Genomic DNA, 16,038 nt, shown 5'->3' on the forward strand with positions numbered 1-16,038 from the left:
GCTCTGAAGGCAGAGCAGCCACTCAGGTGCCCCAGGAGCAGGTATCATTAACCATATTTTTTTGATGAAAAAAACTGAAATCCAAAAGGGTTAAGTGAAGTGTCCAAAGTTGTATAGCCCAGTATCTTACTGGTCCTTCAATTAGGAGACCAGCATTTTCTCCTTATATTAAATGAAACCTAAGACAAACCAATCTTAAAATACACAGTCACTTGGAAGAAACATTACAGGGGATACATTATTAATGAATGAGGGCTATTGCCTAATTCTAGGGCCAGAAACTCCATTAGGACTGGACCTGAACCAAGAGAAAATTCATTCAACAAATATTGTTTAAGTGCCTACCCCATGCCAGACAGTTTCCCAGGATCCAAAAAAATTGGACATGCCCCAACCCTCACTGTCTCCTCACCAAACAAACAAACAAACAAACAAACAAATAATCCTCATGTCTTTGGTGGTGATATACTTCTGATGCTAAAGTTACAATGAATGATGATTATGTCATGTTCCATTAATATTTGCATGTTTCATGAGGAACTTGAAGGTAGTTCCTTAGCCTTACAGAGTGAAAAGGAAATGGCCTTGGTACCATTCTCCAAGTAGAAATGTCAGTGGAGCCTACTATGGAAAATAGGTCAATTTAGAGTTCCTCTCACTGAAAGCTACTCATTTGCCTTACCTCATAGAAAGGTGGCTAGTGTCAGAACTGTGAGTCTCAAACTATGGTCCCTGGACCAACAACATAAACATACAGAATTCTATATATTCTATGGAATATAGAATTTGCATTTTTAATTGGCATTTTAAATGCAAATTCTATATCCCACCCCAGATTTAATAAATCAGAAGGTTATGGGCGAGGCCCAGAAATTTGTGGTTTAATAAGCCCTTCATGTGATTATGATGATGGTTAATGTTGAGAAACACTGCATTGCAGCTGTCTGGTATCATGGGCACACCACTCAGGAATATATGTGGAGACTGATGAAGCCTTCTACTGACTGCCTAGTTTAGCACATTATCAGAAAAGACATTGCTATACTGTGTATGAAACATCTCCTGGAGCATTATTTTGAGGAATCCAAGTTCTTTGTTTGCATTTTAAATTGAATGCTATGAGTTTTATTTTATTTCATTTTGGAAAATTTAGTTTAATAATAACTATGAGCTTCTAAAGAGTAGATAAATACAGTAATTTAAGAGGATATAGCTTTTAGCTAGATAAACCAATCATCATCTAATTTTATAATCTGCCTTTTAGATAAGAATTTCGTTTAGACAGAACAGTTTTGAGCTTTGCAATTATATCTATGTAATAATTATTTTCCTAGACAGGACATACTCAGACACACTCTAAACAATATGGTAATTTTATCTAACAATCCAGAGCTGTTTTTCACTTTTGCAACATTACAGCAAGAAAATCATGGGCGTACTATTAAGTCAGCCTCACACTTCATAAATAAAGGAGCAATATCAGTGACTATTCTCAATTTCAAAACAGGAGTATAATTTCACTCCAAGAAGGGATGTATTCTTTATATATTACAATCTGTATAGATGATACTCATTTGGGTTGCTGAATTTTTGTTTTTATGTTTTTTTTTTGTTTTTGTTTTTTTTTACAGCTTCCTAACCAGTGTCTCTTATTCTCTTCCAATTGTGCTCATGGTTGCCTGGGTTGTATTTATAGCTGCATTTGTAAAAAAGCTTGTTTATGAGAAAGATCTCCGGCTTCATGAGGTATGTTGAGAGTCTCCTCTTATTACGAGTAAGATCTGTTTGTGTAATAATCAGTATGATTTTCATCATGCTTATACAAACTCAGAAAGCCTGACCCGGTCCTTATGAATTTAAAAAGAAAAATACTTCATGAATCATAAAGGCAGCTGATATGGCAATATTTTGTTTTCTCACAAAGTTACATAGAAGTCATTTTGTAAGTGCCTCTAGATAGCGAAATATAAATAATTCTGAATAAAATCTGAGTACAATTTATGATCCTAACAGTAATTTTGTCCAAGAAGTTCCTATAGGACTCAGGATCTAACGCAGGAAGTTTAAATAATAGCAGTAATAACTAGTAAGGCAGGAAGTCTGTTGGCATGGTAACTAAATGAGTGTAAATGAAAATAGATAGAGATGTATGGACGTAGACACAGACATAGTCATAGACAGACAGATGGCTTATTTCAGCTCTCAAGAAGCAAATTCTCTTTCCGGTATACCTTGTCTCCTTCGATTATCTTCTCCTCTATCTTCCACTGACTCATAATTTACAGCGACTAAGAATTTCATGTTATGCTCCTGACTAGGTTAATAACGTAATGACGAAACACAGGATCTGGGATGAAACGCGTGATCTCTGCTGCAGCACGTTCCTCACCATTATCTCCAAATCCCGAATATCTTCTTCTTTTTAGAATTCATGAGACAGCATTGGGTGATTTGGAGATGGGATTGGAATAAGAACTATGTTATCTGCCCATCCTGTAATGAGTCCGTTCTTACACTCACTCATGGAGTGAAAAGGAAGCAGAAACACTTCAAAACTGGGGCACAGTAATTATTGCAAGGCCTGGCTGACAGTCTGACATAATGAGGTTAGAGTAACCTGGTAGCCCACTCGCGCTTTCCAGACCGACTTTGCCCACGCTTCCAGGCAATTGATTCTTTCTCCTCACGAGGTACAAATCACTGCTCCGTGTTTCTGTGAGCTCAGCAGCAGCATGGCCTAGAGTTCGAACCTCTCCTTCCTACCTTTTCTGTTGGAATTCCGGTTGAGCCTCACAGCTGCATTTTTACATTTCAGTTATAATCTGGTAAACCCTTCATCGACTGGCTTGAGCTCTGTTGTATTCAAGCCTGTGTGCAATGCTTTCTTCATTCCAACTTAGAAACTTGAATCCAAGCCCTAAACCAGAATTTTGGTTGCAAGTACCTGTTCTTACAGTTCTCTTTCAGGTTCCTGGTACTCAAAAATAAGCCTTCAGAGATTAAAGGGAAACTTTAAAGTCAAAAACTGTGGTAAAAACGGAGTTCTTTTCTACTTCAAAATAAATATCTCCCTTAAAAATAGTATTTGTGGTAGAAACACACAGTAAATATAAGTATTCTATTGTGTATCTATTATACACACTCTGTATTTTGTGTTTGAAGATGATGCTATTTGAGTGCATCTGTGGATGCTACCAAAAAAAAAAAAAAAATCAAAGCATAGTGAAGTGTTCTTTCTTAACTGAAGACACGAAAGATGTACTTTTAATGATGGACCAGTTTCTGTTTGGTAGCTTTGTGTCTTCATTTTACATGAACCTACTTTCGGAATTTAACTACCTGATTTGGGGGTCAAAGTCGTAAAGTGGAAGATCACTGAGTTTGGAATCAGAGAATCAGGCTTTGAGTCTCCCAATTCACTTGGGCTCAGTCCATTAAACTTTCTAAGTCTTACCATCTAGACTTTACTCAGCAATACATTTCCAGAAGGTGGCTCTCTCACTGCTACAACAAGAAAGGCATTCAGTCATCCCATATTTTATCAGTTCTAAGGTCAAGATTTTTTTTTCCTTGCCTCTTAAAGCATTTGAAATTGGGATGCATTTGATAAGGTGTCATCATTTATTTGGTGGTGATTTTCCTTTCTTGCTCCCATGTCAAATAATGGCATGTCTTAAAATCAGCAGCATCCTAAATTCAAAGGAGTGCAGTCTATTTGTGAGATGAATTGATGGAACCGGGGGTGGAATGAGTGGAATATTCTCAGTGCCTCCTGCTCAGCCTTCCCATACTGCTCATGGTTCTTACCTCCTCCTTTTTGGAAGTGAAAGAGCTAAGCCCAGTAAGTGAGAGATGACTTGTTAGAAAATGCAGAGCTAGTTGGTGGTAGATCTGGTTCTGGAACTCAAATGTCTTGACTTTCAATCAGTCCTTTTCCACAGCATAGCTCCTTTCCCTCTCACAATCTTATTTTGGTAGCATAGACCCTTAAAGACTTTTAAAGATGATAATGGAAAATCTCTTAGGTTGCCAGAGACTCAAAATCACTTTTTAATATCATCATTTTTATATTCACTAAGTTCTGAGGCTTTTAATTCCTTACACCCTTCTCATTCCAATTAAATAAAAAAAGGTAAAAAAAAAAAAAAAACAAACAAAAAGGAAAAAAAACCTTTTTCCTTCTGTAACTGTTCTTAAACCTGGGCAAGAAAACCGAGTTAGTTGCTCTTTCAATGAAGCCATTAATCCTTGACCTTGTTATAGTATGACTCCAGTGAATTCCTTTAACTTGTTAAAGGAATTAGCACAAATATTAATGCTCAATAAATTTGTAAATGACATTAAGCCTGTAGTTAAAAAAAAAGAAGAAACTATTTTGAAATGGCTTTCAGTTGGGTTTTGTTCTGTGTTCCTTGCTTTTGACAATTAAAATATCAAAGCTCTACAAAAACTGATTTACAACACACCCAAAAAATACCTTTTCACTTCTTGATTTATGAGTTCACTTCTAATATAAGTCATTTATGGGGATTTTAGTGCTTATATTCAGCTGGAGACAAAATTTGGAGTTGTTCTTTCTCAGTTCAGATAGATAGTCTAACATATCTGTGGTCTGGAGAGATGTTACCAAGAATTAAGTAAGGGATTTTAGTCCTCGGGTGTTCCACATTAGACAGTGCTCATGCCTTCTTAATAGACACTATCCATCATGCCGGCGGCAATTTGGAAGACTTCAGGCAGTGATCACACCATCCTTTATATCTTACTATAAAACAATAATATAAATATCTAGTGTTAGAAAAAAAAATTTAATTAAGGTAGAAAATGGTATTATTCCTTATAAATTAGTGCTTGACATATATGAATATCTGTGATTTCTTTTCCTGAAAGCATTAATGTCAATCCCTGTGCATAAGCTTCTCTTGAATGTGACAGCACATTTATCCCAAATCTCTCAGAATCTCTTCTCATTATTTTCTGCCATAAACTGGAGCAAAGTCTGGCCACTGTGTAGAGGGGTTTTCCTTGAGCAACAGGTTATCAGATATTGATGAATTGCTGCAGGCAGGTTTGGGAGGCTGGAGACAAGTGATTCTTTGATTGCAGACCTGGCACTTGACGTATGTCACTCTGAGGAGCATCTAACGACATCCAGAAACCATAGCCAGACGTTCTCTGTGGGCCATCTTCCATAAGCAAGTTTAGTCTTATTTATTATAACGAAGTTGGCAGTGAGTCTGGATAATTTATGGCTGACTTACATGCTCTCATTGCTCTTTCTTTTTATGAATAACAGCTGTTCTCCTCGTGGCATAAAATCCTGAAGTTTCACACTCAGGCTTCATGCTAGAATGTTAAATAGTGAACACTTTTGGGAGCACCTCAGTCCATTTCAGTAAGAAGCAGTGATCATTCTCCAACTTTTATCAACTCTCGGGAATAGGAATCTGATCTTGAGTCTTGAAAACTTCAGAATTACAGTGATAAAACCTTTAGTCTGGTCTTCAGGTTTGCCAGATTATCTTTTAATAAGGCTATGAATGGAGAGTTTTCTATATATGTAAGTGTTTTATATTACAGCTATCAATTGCTGGGGAAGGAGAACATGTTTGTATACACCAAGTCAGCTTTATTTCATGTCCTTGATAGTGTCCTAGATATTTTATACCCACCTTGTGAAATATATTGACATTATCTCCTGTTGACACACGCTGCTATTGGAGAGAAGATATTTTTTGCATAAGGCACATGAAATTAGGTGGTGAATATTAGCTTTGGAGTAGTCATGGAGGTCTCCTAACTTCCCAGTTAATTATAAACTCAGTTAAATCTCAAACAGGAAAGGCAAATAAAAAGAGTTAGCATATCATGATCATATTTGAACAGGCAAGTGTCTCTGAAATGCAGTCATCAAACATGACACAGTAATTTTCTCAAATGGGCTGAGGAGCAGAGAGATAATTTTGAAAATAAGACCTGTGAGATATTTTCTCATTCCAAAATGTAATTTTGTTTTCAATGATAGATGCGTAGCATCCGGAGGAAAACTTCCATAGTGCATCTTCGCTCCATACTGGTTTGTCTGTCTTTCTTTCTTTCTTTCTTTCTTTCTTTCTTTCTTTCTTTTTTTTACTTTGACCCACACTTCCATTCCTGTGGAAACAGAAGTTGAGTCTTTACTGCAAAGGGTGTTGGCCTGGGAGGAGAGAAGCAGTAAGGAGGGAGGAGGGTGAGGAAGAGAGCAAAGTTAAGAGGAAAAGTCACAGGCTTTTTCTTAGTGGTGATTAGCTTAAGGCCCACAGCTTAGACTGTTGGCAGTCAGGTAGCTGTTTCCATGGTAACAAGAGGAGCAGCAAAGTTATCAAAATGTGATAAGTTGCAAAGGCAGAAAGTAAAATTCACTATTTTATGTGTAGAGCAAAAGGTTCGGCACATTCCTTTTTTTTTTTTTCCTAGACAAGTTAGTTTTAAAGAAGGAAGACATTGCAAATCCTTGATTTTACCCAAGATACTGGATTATAAAGCTGTTAGTGGAGCATTTCTTTTCTTTTTTTAAAAAATAGACTGATTCATAAGCGTAGTATTAATCATGTATTGTAAAACTAGAAACCAGGATATCCAGGTTCTCCGGAAGTGCAACATGTCACCAAATGCAAGACAATGAAGATCCAGGGGAATTTAGATCTTCCAGAGTCCCTTTGAGTTAATGCTCAAACACATCATCCTGGTCTCTTTTTCTATGTTGGTGGAATGACTTGATCTCTGGAGATATCACTGAGTTATTAAAGAATATAAATTGAGAGAGAGGTATCGATGATCTCAGATACATGAGTTCATTTTGGGTGCATGAATGTCTTTTTGGAAGAAAAAATGACAAACTGCCCTAAATTCCCAGTGATCTTTAGGATGGGTAAGCTTTGCCAAAAGGCAGAAAGTCTCCCTTCAAAATTTCCATGTTTGAATTCTTAGGAGTCAGGTTTATTCTGTTTCTCTCAAGAACAAGAGTACTGATGGTGTTGTCCATTAATGTTTTGTTAAAAAAAAATGGAGTTTTATTATCTCGTTCCTACACCAAATTTGAAATAAACCAAGTTTTTCTATGAGCTTGAAATATTCATGACTGTACAAATGTCAAACTCATGTTGTAAAATTCTGCAGGAGACACAATAAATTTTGGTAATCTATTCTAAACTAATTTAATCTGGGTACATCAGTTAGATACTAGTTATAAAATGAAATTGGAGAAAAAAGAACCTCGCCTTCCAAATCATCCATTATACTGGGGCATTCTGAAAGCATATCATTTAAAATGGGCTGATATACATGGTCATATTAAATTTTCATAGCAAACACGGACAAATCCTTAACTTAAGAAAATCATTAAGATGTCTAGTTCCATATATATGTAGAATCTCATGGGCATTTTGTCATGGTGCAGAAATAATTGCTATTTGAGAGAATATCAGCTCAAAAAGTGGCTAACGCTTTTTCCTTTTTGCAGTACATGAAGATGATGGGTGTGAACTCTTGCAGCCACTTTTTTGCCTGGCTTATAGAGAGCATTGGATTTTTACTGGTGACCATCGTCATCCTCATCATTATACTCAAATTTGGTGATATTCTTCCTAAAACAAATGGGTTCATTTTGTTCCTGTATTTTTCGGACTATAGCTTCTCAGTTATTGCCATGAGCTACCTTATCAGTGTCTTCTTCAATAACACCAACATTGCAGCCCTTATTGGAAGTCTCATCTACATCATTGCTTTTTTTCCATTTATTGTTCTCATTACAGTGGAGAATGAGTTGAGCTATGTCATAAAAGTATTCATGGTGAGTCAGTTGTCAGAACTGAATGGGTGGGATAAGAATCGATTCTTCTTATGTTTTTAGACTCTTAAAGTTCATTTATCTAACTGTAAAGTTCTGTGATTGCAAAATAATCTTAGCTGTCCTAATGTATCCTGTACATTGTATTATTGTATACTGTACAAGCATAAAACAATGAAAAAGAGACTTTCCTTAACAGCACTCTGTTACGAAATAATTTCTGAAAAAAGAGTACATTTTTAACGATCATTAAAAATTCTGACTTCTCTCATGCTGGTCCTTAAATATCTTAAAACCTTTATTACTGGAGTTATTCTCCTATATGAGTAATTTTCATGGTTTTCATGACATACAATATTACTTACAGGCATAAAGACAAATGCAGTGACAGTAGATAATCAATTTTGATTGATTATATTTTTCTGCCTGTTTCAATTCCAAACTATTGAATTAATTTAAGCAATTTAATGAAATCATTAAGAATACTTTGAAAATTGGAAAGCAGGAAAATAAATCTCATTGAGAGTCATATTGAAACTTTGATGTTTATGGTTATGTGTTAAATAACTTTTATTTAACATTGATTGCTTTGGGTTAAAATATTAAATTTCTAATGTGTTGAATTATATGTATTCAGTCAATTCATAGTTTAGTATATTTTCATTCATAGCTCTGTTACCTGTAATCAATTTATGCAGTAAAAACATCTTCTGGCTCCTATTTATTTGATTTTAGTCTTAACATTGCACTACCCTGTAATTACCTGGTTTATAAATTGCTAAGCAAGATACTACGTGTAGATATATAGTTTAGATTTTTGACAAATATTTTTCAAGTTGTGATTTTCCTGCTTTTGTGTTCTGCTATTCCTCTTCTCTTCCTTCAGAGTGGTAGTAGGCTTGGTAAGGGACCTCTGTGTTTTTAAATATGCTTAGAGAGTTAGTGTTTATTTTACCTATATAAAGTCCAAAGTTTTAAGTATGTTTGGATCCCTCTTGTACAAAATCTATAAGAACTATTATTGCTGTTTATTTTCTTCACAGAGTCTGCTGTCCCCAACAGCATTCAGTTATGCAAGTCAGTACATTGCAAGATATGAGGAGCAAGGCATTGGTAGGCTCGCTTCCTTTAATACTGGGTGTTAGCATTCACGATTGCAGTATGTGTCACAGGGGAATAAATACATGTGTTCACTTTTTAGGTCTTCAGTGGGAAAATATGTATAGTTCACCAGTTCAGGATGATACCACCTCATTTGGCTGGCTGTGCTGTCTGATCCTAGCTGACTCTTTCATTTATTTCCTTATTGCTTGGTATGTCAGGAATGTGTTCCCAGGTATGATCATACTTCCTACAGATATATTTTTCTATAGTTTTCATAATTATATATCAATTAAGATATATTTTCTGTTATTTGATTTGCCATACATAGTCTCAGAAGAAAACAACAACAGCTTAAATCCCAGAACTAACCATAATTTTCCAGGATGAGATAATGCACTGGTGAATTCTTTCTCTAAGTTTCCTTTATTTATTTTATCTTATTATTTAAATTTTAGTTAACATACAGTGCAATATTGGTTTTAGGTATAAAATTCAATGATTCATCACTTACATACAACACCCAGTGTTCATCCCAACAAGTGCCCTCCTTAATACCCATCACCCATCTAGTTCATCTCCTGGCCACCCCCCTCCATCAACCCTCAGTTCTCTTTTGTTAAGAGTCTCTTAGAGTTTGCTTCCCTCTCTCCTTTTTTTTCACTCCCTTCCCATATGTTCATCTGTTTTGTTTCTTAAATTCCACATGTGAGTTATATCATATGGTCTTTGGCTTTTTCTGACTAACTTATTTCACTTAGTACAACATACTCTAGCTCTGTCCACGCCATTGCAAATGGCAAGATTTCATTCTTTTTGATGGCTGAGTAATATTCCATCGTGTATGTGTACCACATCTTCTTTATCCATTCATCAGTTGATGGAAAATTGGGCTTTCTCTATAGTTTGGGTCTTGTTAATAATCTGATGTTCCTTTAAAGGATGGAGTGGATTAAGAAGCATGGAATCCAGTCTTTTCAAATGGGCTTTTGAGATGTGATAAAGCAAAACCCAGGTCTCTTAATTCTAAGGAGAATTTACTAAATTCTAATGGAAAACAGTAGTTGGGTCCCCCATCCTAGGTCTCAAGTAGTCAATCACTTTTAACATGCTTGGGAGCTTTTCCATTCAGCCATATTGATATTCGTACATTTTCCTGATGTTCTAAATGACTAAAAGAGTATTGTTCCATTTATATAAAATTTTTATAAAAGACAAAATTTAAAATTAGAAAGCAAATCAGTGATTGTCTGAAACTTGGGGTAGAAGCAGGGGTTGTCTATAAATGGTCATGAGAATACTGTTCGAAGCTATAATGTATAAATGGTGGTTCTAATGCATGGATGGTAATAATGGCTGCACAACTTTATATTTACTAAAAATCATCTCTACACTTACTGTGATGAGTAAATTTTATGCCATGTAATTATACCTTAATGAAGCTGTTTTTAAAAAAGAATAAAAGAGAGCTTATTGTTTTTGCTTTACTTTGGAAACAGATTACGTTCTAGGTTGATATAGGTGAAAAAAATGAAAATACTTTCTGAACCATATATATTGTTCTGTTGTTTAGTTTCTGATGTTTCATGTTAACAGTCAACTAATACTTACACTTCCTAATACATTTTCATTACAGGTACATATGGTATGGCAGCTCCATGGTATTTTCCAGTCCTTCCTTCCTATTGGAAGGAGCGATTTGGATGTGCAGAAGTGAAGCATGAGAAAAGCAATGGCCTTATGTTTACTAATATCATGATGCAGAACACCAACCCATCTGCCAGTAAGACAAGTAGGTCAACAACAAGCATTATTATGACAGAAGTGATATAAAATTTACATGACTAGTGATTTTAATTAGGTTTTTCTAAATGGCAAAATTATCATCCTTTTCGTCATGGATGAATATGTCTACACATATGTGTTTAGACTCTTACAGAGATTAAATTGTGGCTTTTTCTGGGCTCATTAGCTCAGTTGGTTAACATATGGAGCTAATTAGGCCAAGATTGTAGATCCCTTTGTGGTCCAGTTAGACACACACAGAGAAAAATTTTGATCCTTGGCCACAGTCTACACCCCTAACTCCAGCCATCTGTCACTAGTCAAAAAGAGTAACCAAGCTACAAGTACAAATAATTTATCATAACCCAGCACCAACACTGGACACAAATAGTTGAAAGCTCATGACTTACTGACGTAGGGTAAGTAGTGCCATCTTTGCAAAGTAATTGTGACCCATATCTGTGGTCTATTTGTGATGCCATCAATGATGGGGAATCTATAAACTACAGATCTGAGCTGGCCTTGTCACTATAAAATCACACCTTGTAGACACTTCTTCCATAAGCTGGTGTTATCTTTTCTGATCAGAGAAATAAGACTTAGACTGTCTTTTTAATATTTGGGATCTGTGGAATAAAGGAGAATTCATTATTATAATGCTGTATTCTAGGACCACCTGTTCTGACAGAAGTGTGAAATCACCCTTAAAAGAACGCAGTTCCTCACTCTCATTCATTCTTTAACCAGATGAGAAGGAAGCTAAAGATAACAGATCATTTGTTTTCAGAATTACTTTTATTTAGAGGACTGTATTGTTTTCGTCTTCAGTTTTTAATTAAGGAAAAGTCTAGCTCTAGCTACATTTTCCTCCTTTGTGAGCTTATAACTCGTCTCTTGATTTCCCTCTAGGTCCTGAGTACATTTTTCCCTCCAACATTGAGCCTGAACCTAAAGATCTCACAGTTGGGGTTGCCCTGCATGGGGTCACAAAGATGTATGGCTCGAAAATTGCTGTTGATAACCTCAATCTGAACTTTTATGAAGGACACATTACTTCATTGCTGGGGCCCAATGGAGCTGGGAAAACTACTACAATGTATGTTACTTTTTGAACACTTATTATTGTGGAAGCATATTACTTAATATTTCCTCACCTCTTTCATAAAGAAAAATGTTACTACATCTCCCAGATGGATTAAGGTAGCTCAGATTGTTTACTGTAGAATGGAGTCTAAATCATAGGTCCCAACCTGTGAGCTCAAAGGCCAGATTAGACCCACCCAGTATTTCTTAAAATGCTTAACTCAGGGTCAATATTTTAAAATGGAGAAATGTCCCAATAAAAAGAAATGTTCTTGACATTCTTGGATAATAAGAAGTTCTGGCAATATTGGGTCCACAGTCCTAGGTAGGAACAATTGGTTGGGGCTTATGGTGACTGTTCTCTTAAAGGAGACATCTGCTTTCTGATTTATTCCTGTTCCCCACAAATCTGCACTGTCTCATATGCCCAGTCTGTTCCATTTATTTGCATTTCTATTCTGGCCCATGTATAATTTTGAGTTTACACACGCTGCTATAAACACACTCAGCCCCAGCTGCTTCTTGCCTTGATTCATGAAGAAAGAAAAGAATCACCAGCCTTCAGCTATAGATCAGAAAGGCTAGGAGCAGTACATGGGATTCTTTCTGACTCTTCATTTAACTAGCATTTTCCTGTGTCCAAAAGGAGAAGAGATTCAAATGTTTTTAAAGTGACATACTTTTGAATTGTTTTGCAACTCACCGCCAGTGCTCCACATGGCTTCACTGGAAGTCAGCGCTGAGATGCTGGGGCTGCCCTGGCCCTTCCTCGAGAAACTGTCAGTTGCTGGATATCCTATTTAGTAGCATCATAAGTAAGCTCAGTGACTGCCAAAATATATTTAAATTAATTTTTCTTTTGTAAATAAGAGGGGTCAAGGGAAGGTCATGAAATGAGTGAATGAGCAGCTGCTCTTATTTATATGGCCTGTTTAAATTTGAAGTTGGCTTTCTAGGGAGCATACAATGCTTAGAAGCAGGATTTCTAATAGGCAGTAAGAAACCAGTGAAGAAAAGTGATGGAGAAGGCTTTTGAAGAGGATGTAATTTTAGCTGAAAAAGTCTCAATTTTGTTCTTCTGAATATAAAGACTGAAGTATATTGTTTGTAGTTCAGCATGCTTTTATGGGAAGAATTGCATATAATATCTGTGCCCTATTTAGTCCACGGGAGTCATTTAAGGTCTGTTAGGTACATGGTACAAGGTACTTGTTAGGTACTAAGAGAGAGAGTGGTGAGAAAATGGGTCCTTGGCCAGACTCGTGGAGCTTACATTTTACTGGAAAAAAGGGATATTAAATAGTTGTCTGGTTTACTAACCATCTGAAAAGTGATGAGCAATCGTCTGATAAGATAGAATAATCACAGTGTAGAGAAAGGGACTGAAGGTGATGTGTTTCACATGCGAAAGCGAGTTAAGAAATATGTGGTCATGAGAAAGTGGTGGTGTGGCTTGTGCTGCGGTGTGGCTGGGAAAATGGCACATGCTGGCAGAGGTAGAAAACAGAGATAGGAGGAGGATACAAACACAGCTTCTGGATCCCAGGCTTGTGCAACCAGTGTATAGATTTATCATATAGTAAAAGAGGAACATCAGTGGAGACACGGGTTTGAGAAGAAAGATCCTGAATTAAGTTTAAACACATTGAGTTTGAGGACCCTGTAAGGCATCTCATAGAGAGATGTTACTGTCTGTTGGATGTTTAGTGCAAACTTGGAACTTAGTGATGAGGTCTTGGCTAGAGTTAAAAATTTGAGACTCCGTGACCTAGAGATGCCATCTGATGCCAGGGAAGTGCATGAGTTTGCTCAAGTATGCTCAAGAGTGTACTTAAGATGAAAGTGCCCAACAGTGATCATCATTGCTACCATGGCCCCATCCGCATCATTGTCACTGGGTAGTGACTGGATAGTGTTTCTGTAAGGTTCTAAATAATTAAAAGCTTAAAAGTAATTTAATGTTTGTTCCCATTTAATATCATTTTATTTTATAGCTTGATCTTACCTGAGGAAATACACTGTAATATTGTTTGCTAGTGACTGAGATACATTTAGCCCTAAGATCTAGCTTAAATGCTTGGTTAACACCTAATTATTGGTTCTTCATTTTCAGCTCCATGTTGACTGGGCTGTTTGGGGCCTCAGCAGGTACTATCTTTGTTTATGGGAAAGATCTCAAAACAGACCTCCACACTGTGCGGAAGAACATGGGGGTCTGCATGCAGCACGACGTCTTGTTCAGTTACCTCACTACGAAGGAACACCTGCTCTTATACGGTTCCATCAAAGTTCCTCACTGGACTAACAAGCAGCTGCATGAGGAAGTAAAAAGGTCAGTTATAGCAGCAACCAGGATGTGAGTTGGTAGCACCTATCAAAAAGAGGTCGACCTGTGGTGATAATGCCAATAGGAACATTTGGTCACAAAACAATTGGTTTTCAGTTTTTCTACTCTTCTAGTATCGTATACATTTTATGTCAGTCTCTTCACCAGCCAGTTATACTCAAACTTTAGAACTCTCTCCATCTCAGACTACCATATTGCCCTAAATCCTGTTTCTACTGGCTACTCTACTGAGCCAAGCCTCCTAACCGGACACCCGGCTCCTCCTCTCCCTTATACAGTTTATCCTTCAAAGAGCAGCCAGGGTGACCTTTTTAAATGGCAGATCAGACCATATAACTCCAGGGTTCAAAGCCCTTTATGACTTCCCACCACACTCAGTTCGAACTCCGTAATGTCCTTGTCAAGGGCAAGAGGTCCTACCTGCCTGCTCCGTCTCACTTCCCTTGTCATCTCCTTCTATCCTAACCCCATTCACTGTGCTCTGGGCACACTGACCAAGTCACAGGCTGGCTTATGATCCGGCCACAGCGCTTCTCACTTATCGTTTCCTCTACTTAGAGCAGCCTTCCCCAGACAGCCATTTGACTCACTCCTCTATTTTCCTGGTCTTTGATCAAATGTCACCTTCTCTGAGGGGATAACCATATATAAAATAGATGCTTAAAATAGCACGCCCCAGGCTCTGCTTATCTTATGTACCCTGCTTTGTGTATTTTTATTGCACTTGTCACCACCTGGCAAATTATAAATACTTGGAAATACGTTTCTCGACTGAATTTTATCTGCATCCCTCCTGATACATACACACACTGGAGCCTAATCTCCTTATGGGTAGGAATATTATCTTTTCACTGCTTTCCTCCAGCAGCTAAAACATGGTCTGGCACAAAACAGGCAGGCCCTCCATAAATATCTTTCAAAGAAACAAATTAAAATATGAGCCATATATTTTATGTTTTCTGGGTATTAACTTTGCACCTCCAGCTAGATGATAAACAATAAGAAAACTATGTCACGAATCCTCAACAGTGTATTGTACCTCGCTGAGCATGTAATAGTTGCTTAGGAAAGACCTATTACTTAAAGTGCTTATTTATTTTTTTCAATATTCAGATATTTTATCTGTCCAAAATAACCACCATACATTATTTTTGAAGGACGCTAAAAGATACCGGACTATATAGCCATCGTCATAAGAGAGTTGGAACATTGTCAGGAGGAATGAAGAGGAAGTTATCCATATCTATAGCTCTTATCGGTGGATCACGGGTAGTCATTTTGGATGAACCATCCACTGGAGTTGACCCATGTTCTCGCCGAAGCATATGGGATGTGATATCCAAGAACAAAACTGGTATGAGTACTTTCTTATAACTTCTGCACCCAACAGGGAACAGTTGTAATTTTGCCCTCTGGGATGCATGAGGCCAAGTTTATACCTTTTCTGTTTAGAAGCTCCATTAAAGAGTCTCAGATGAGGTCTTCCCCTCCCAAATCTTCTCTTCCCACCACTAAAGTACTGGGTCAGTTACTGAATATCCGTGTAGTTGAGCCTGGTGAGTTGAGCACTTCACTGGCCTTTTTGAGAGCATGTACGTCTGATTGAAGCCCCGAATTCTGCCTCCAGGAGCTTAGAATCTAATTAGAGATACCAAACATACACAAACGAAAATAAACTGAAAACAGACTAAACAAGTGCTAACAGGATGTGAAGCAAAGAAGCAATCAGAGTAGAGTGGATTCATCAGAGAGGAATATTCAGAAAGTCTTTAAAATTATTGCTTCTTCATAGTGCAGAAAGTGGGGGAGAGAGACAGAAACAGACACAGAGGAAAAATGAAAATGAAGACAGGCGAGCAGACGAAGGAAGGAGTTGCTCACACACACACCCTAA

The 16,038-nt window shown here is 37.1% G+C and overlaps 1 protein-coding gene across 1 annotated transcript in view; it reads left to right on the plus strand.

Moving 5' to 3' along the window:
• Nucleotides 1-16,038, plus strand: part of ABCA12 (ATP binding cassette subfamily A member 12) — a 168,152-nt gene that overhangs the window by 112,418 nt on the left and 39,696 nt on the right. Inside the window, exons 23-30 of the mRNA XM_082691434.1 lie at nt 1,632-1,746; nt 7,502-7,831; nt 8,872-8,941; nt 9,030-9,164; nt 10,566-10,721; nt 11,624-11,810; nt 13,911-14,129; nt 15,302-15,498. Coding sequence (XP_082547560.1) covers nt 1,632-1,746; nt 7,502-7,831; nt 8,872-8,941; nt 9,030-9,164; nt 10,566-10,721; nt 11,624-11,810; nt 13,911-14,129; nt 15,302-15,498 — 1,409 coding nt within the window. The remainder of the gene's footprint in view (nt 1-1,631; nt 1,747-7,501; nt 7,832-8,871; nt 8,942-9,029; nt 9,165-10,565; nt 10,722-11,623; nt 11,811-13,910; nt 14,130-15,301; nt 15,499-16,038) is intronic.

This window comes from Mustela nivalis (assembly GCF_964662115.1).
Source record: "Mustela nivalis genome assembly, chromosome: 11".
In the NCBI taxonomy this organism is placed as follows: domain Eukaryota; kingdom Metazoa; phylum Chordata; class Mammalia; order Carnivora; family Mustelidae; genus Mustela; species Mustela nivalis.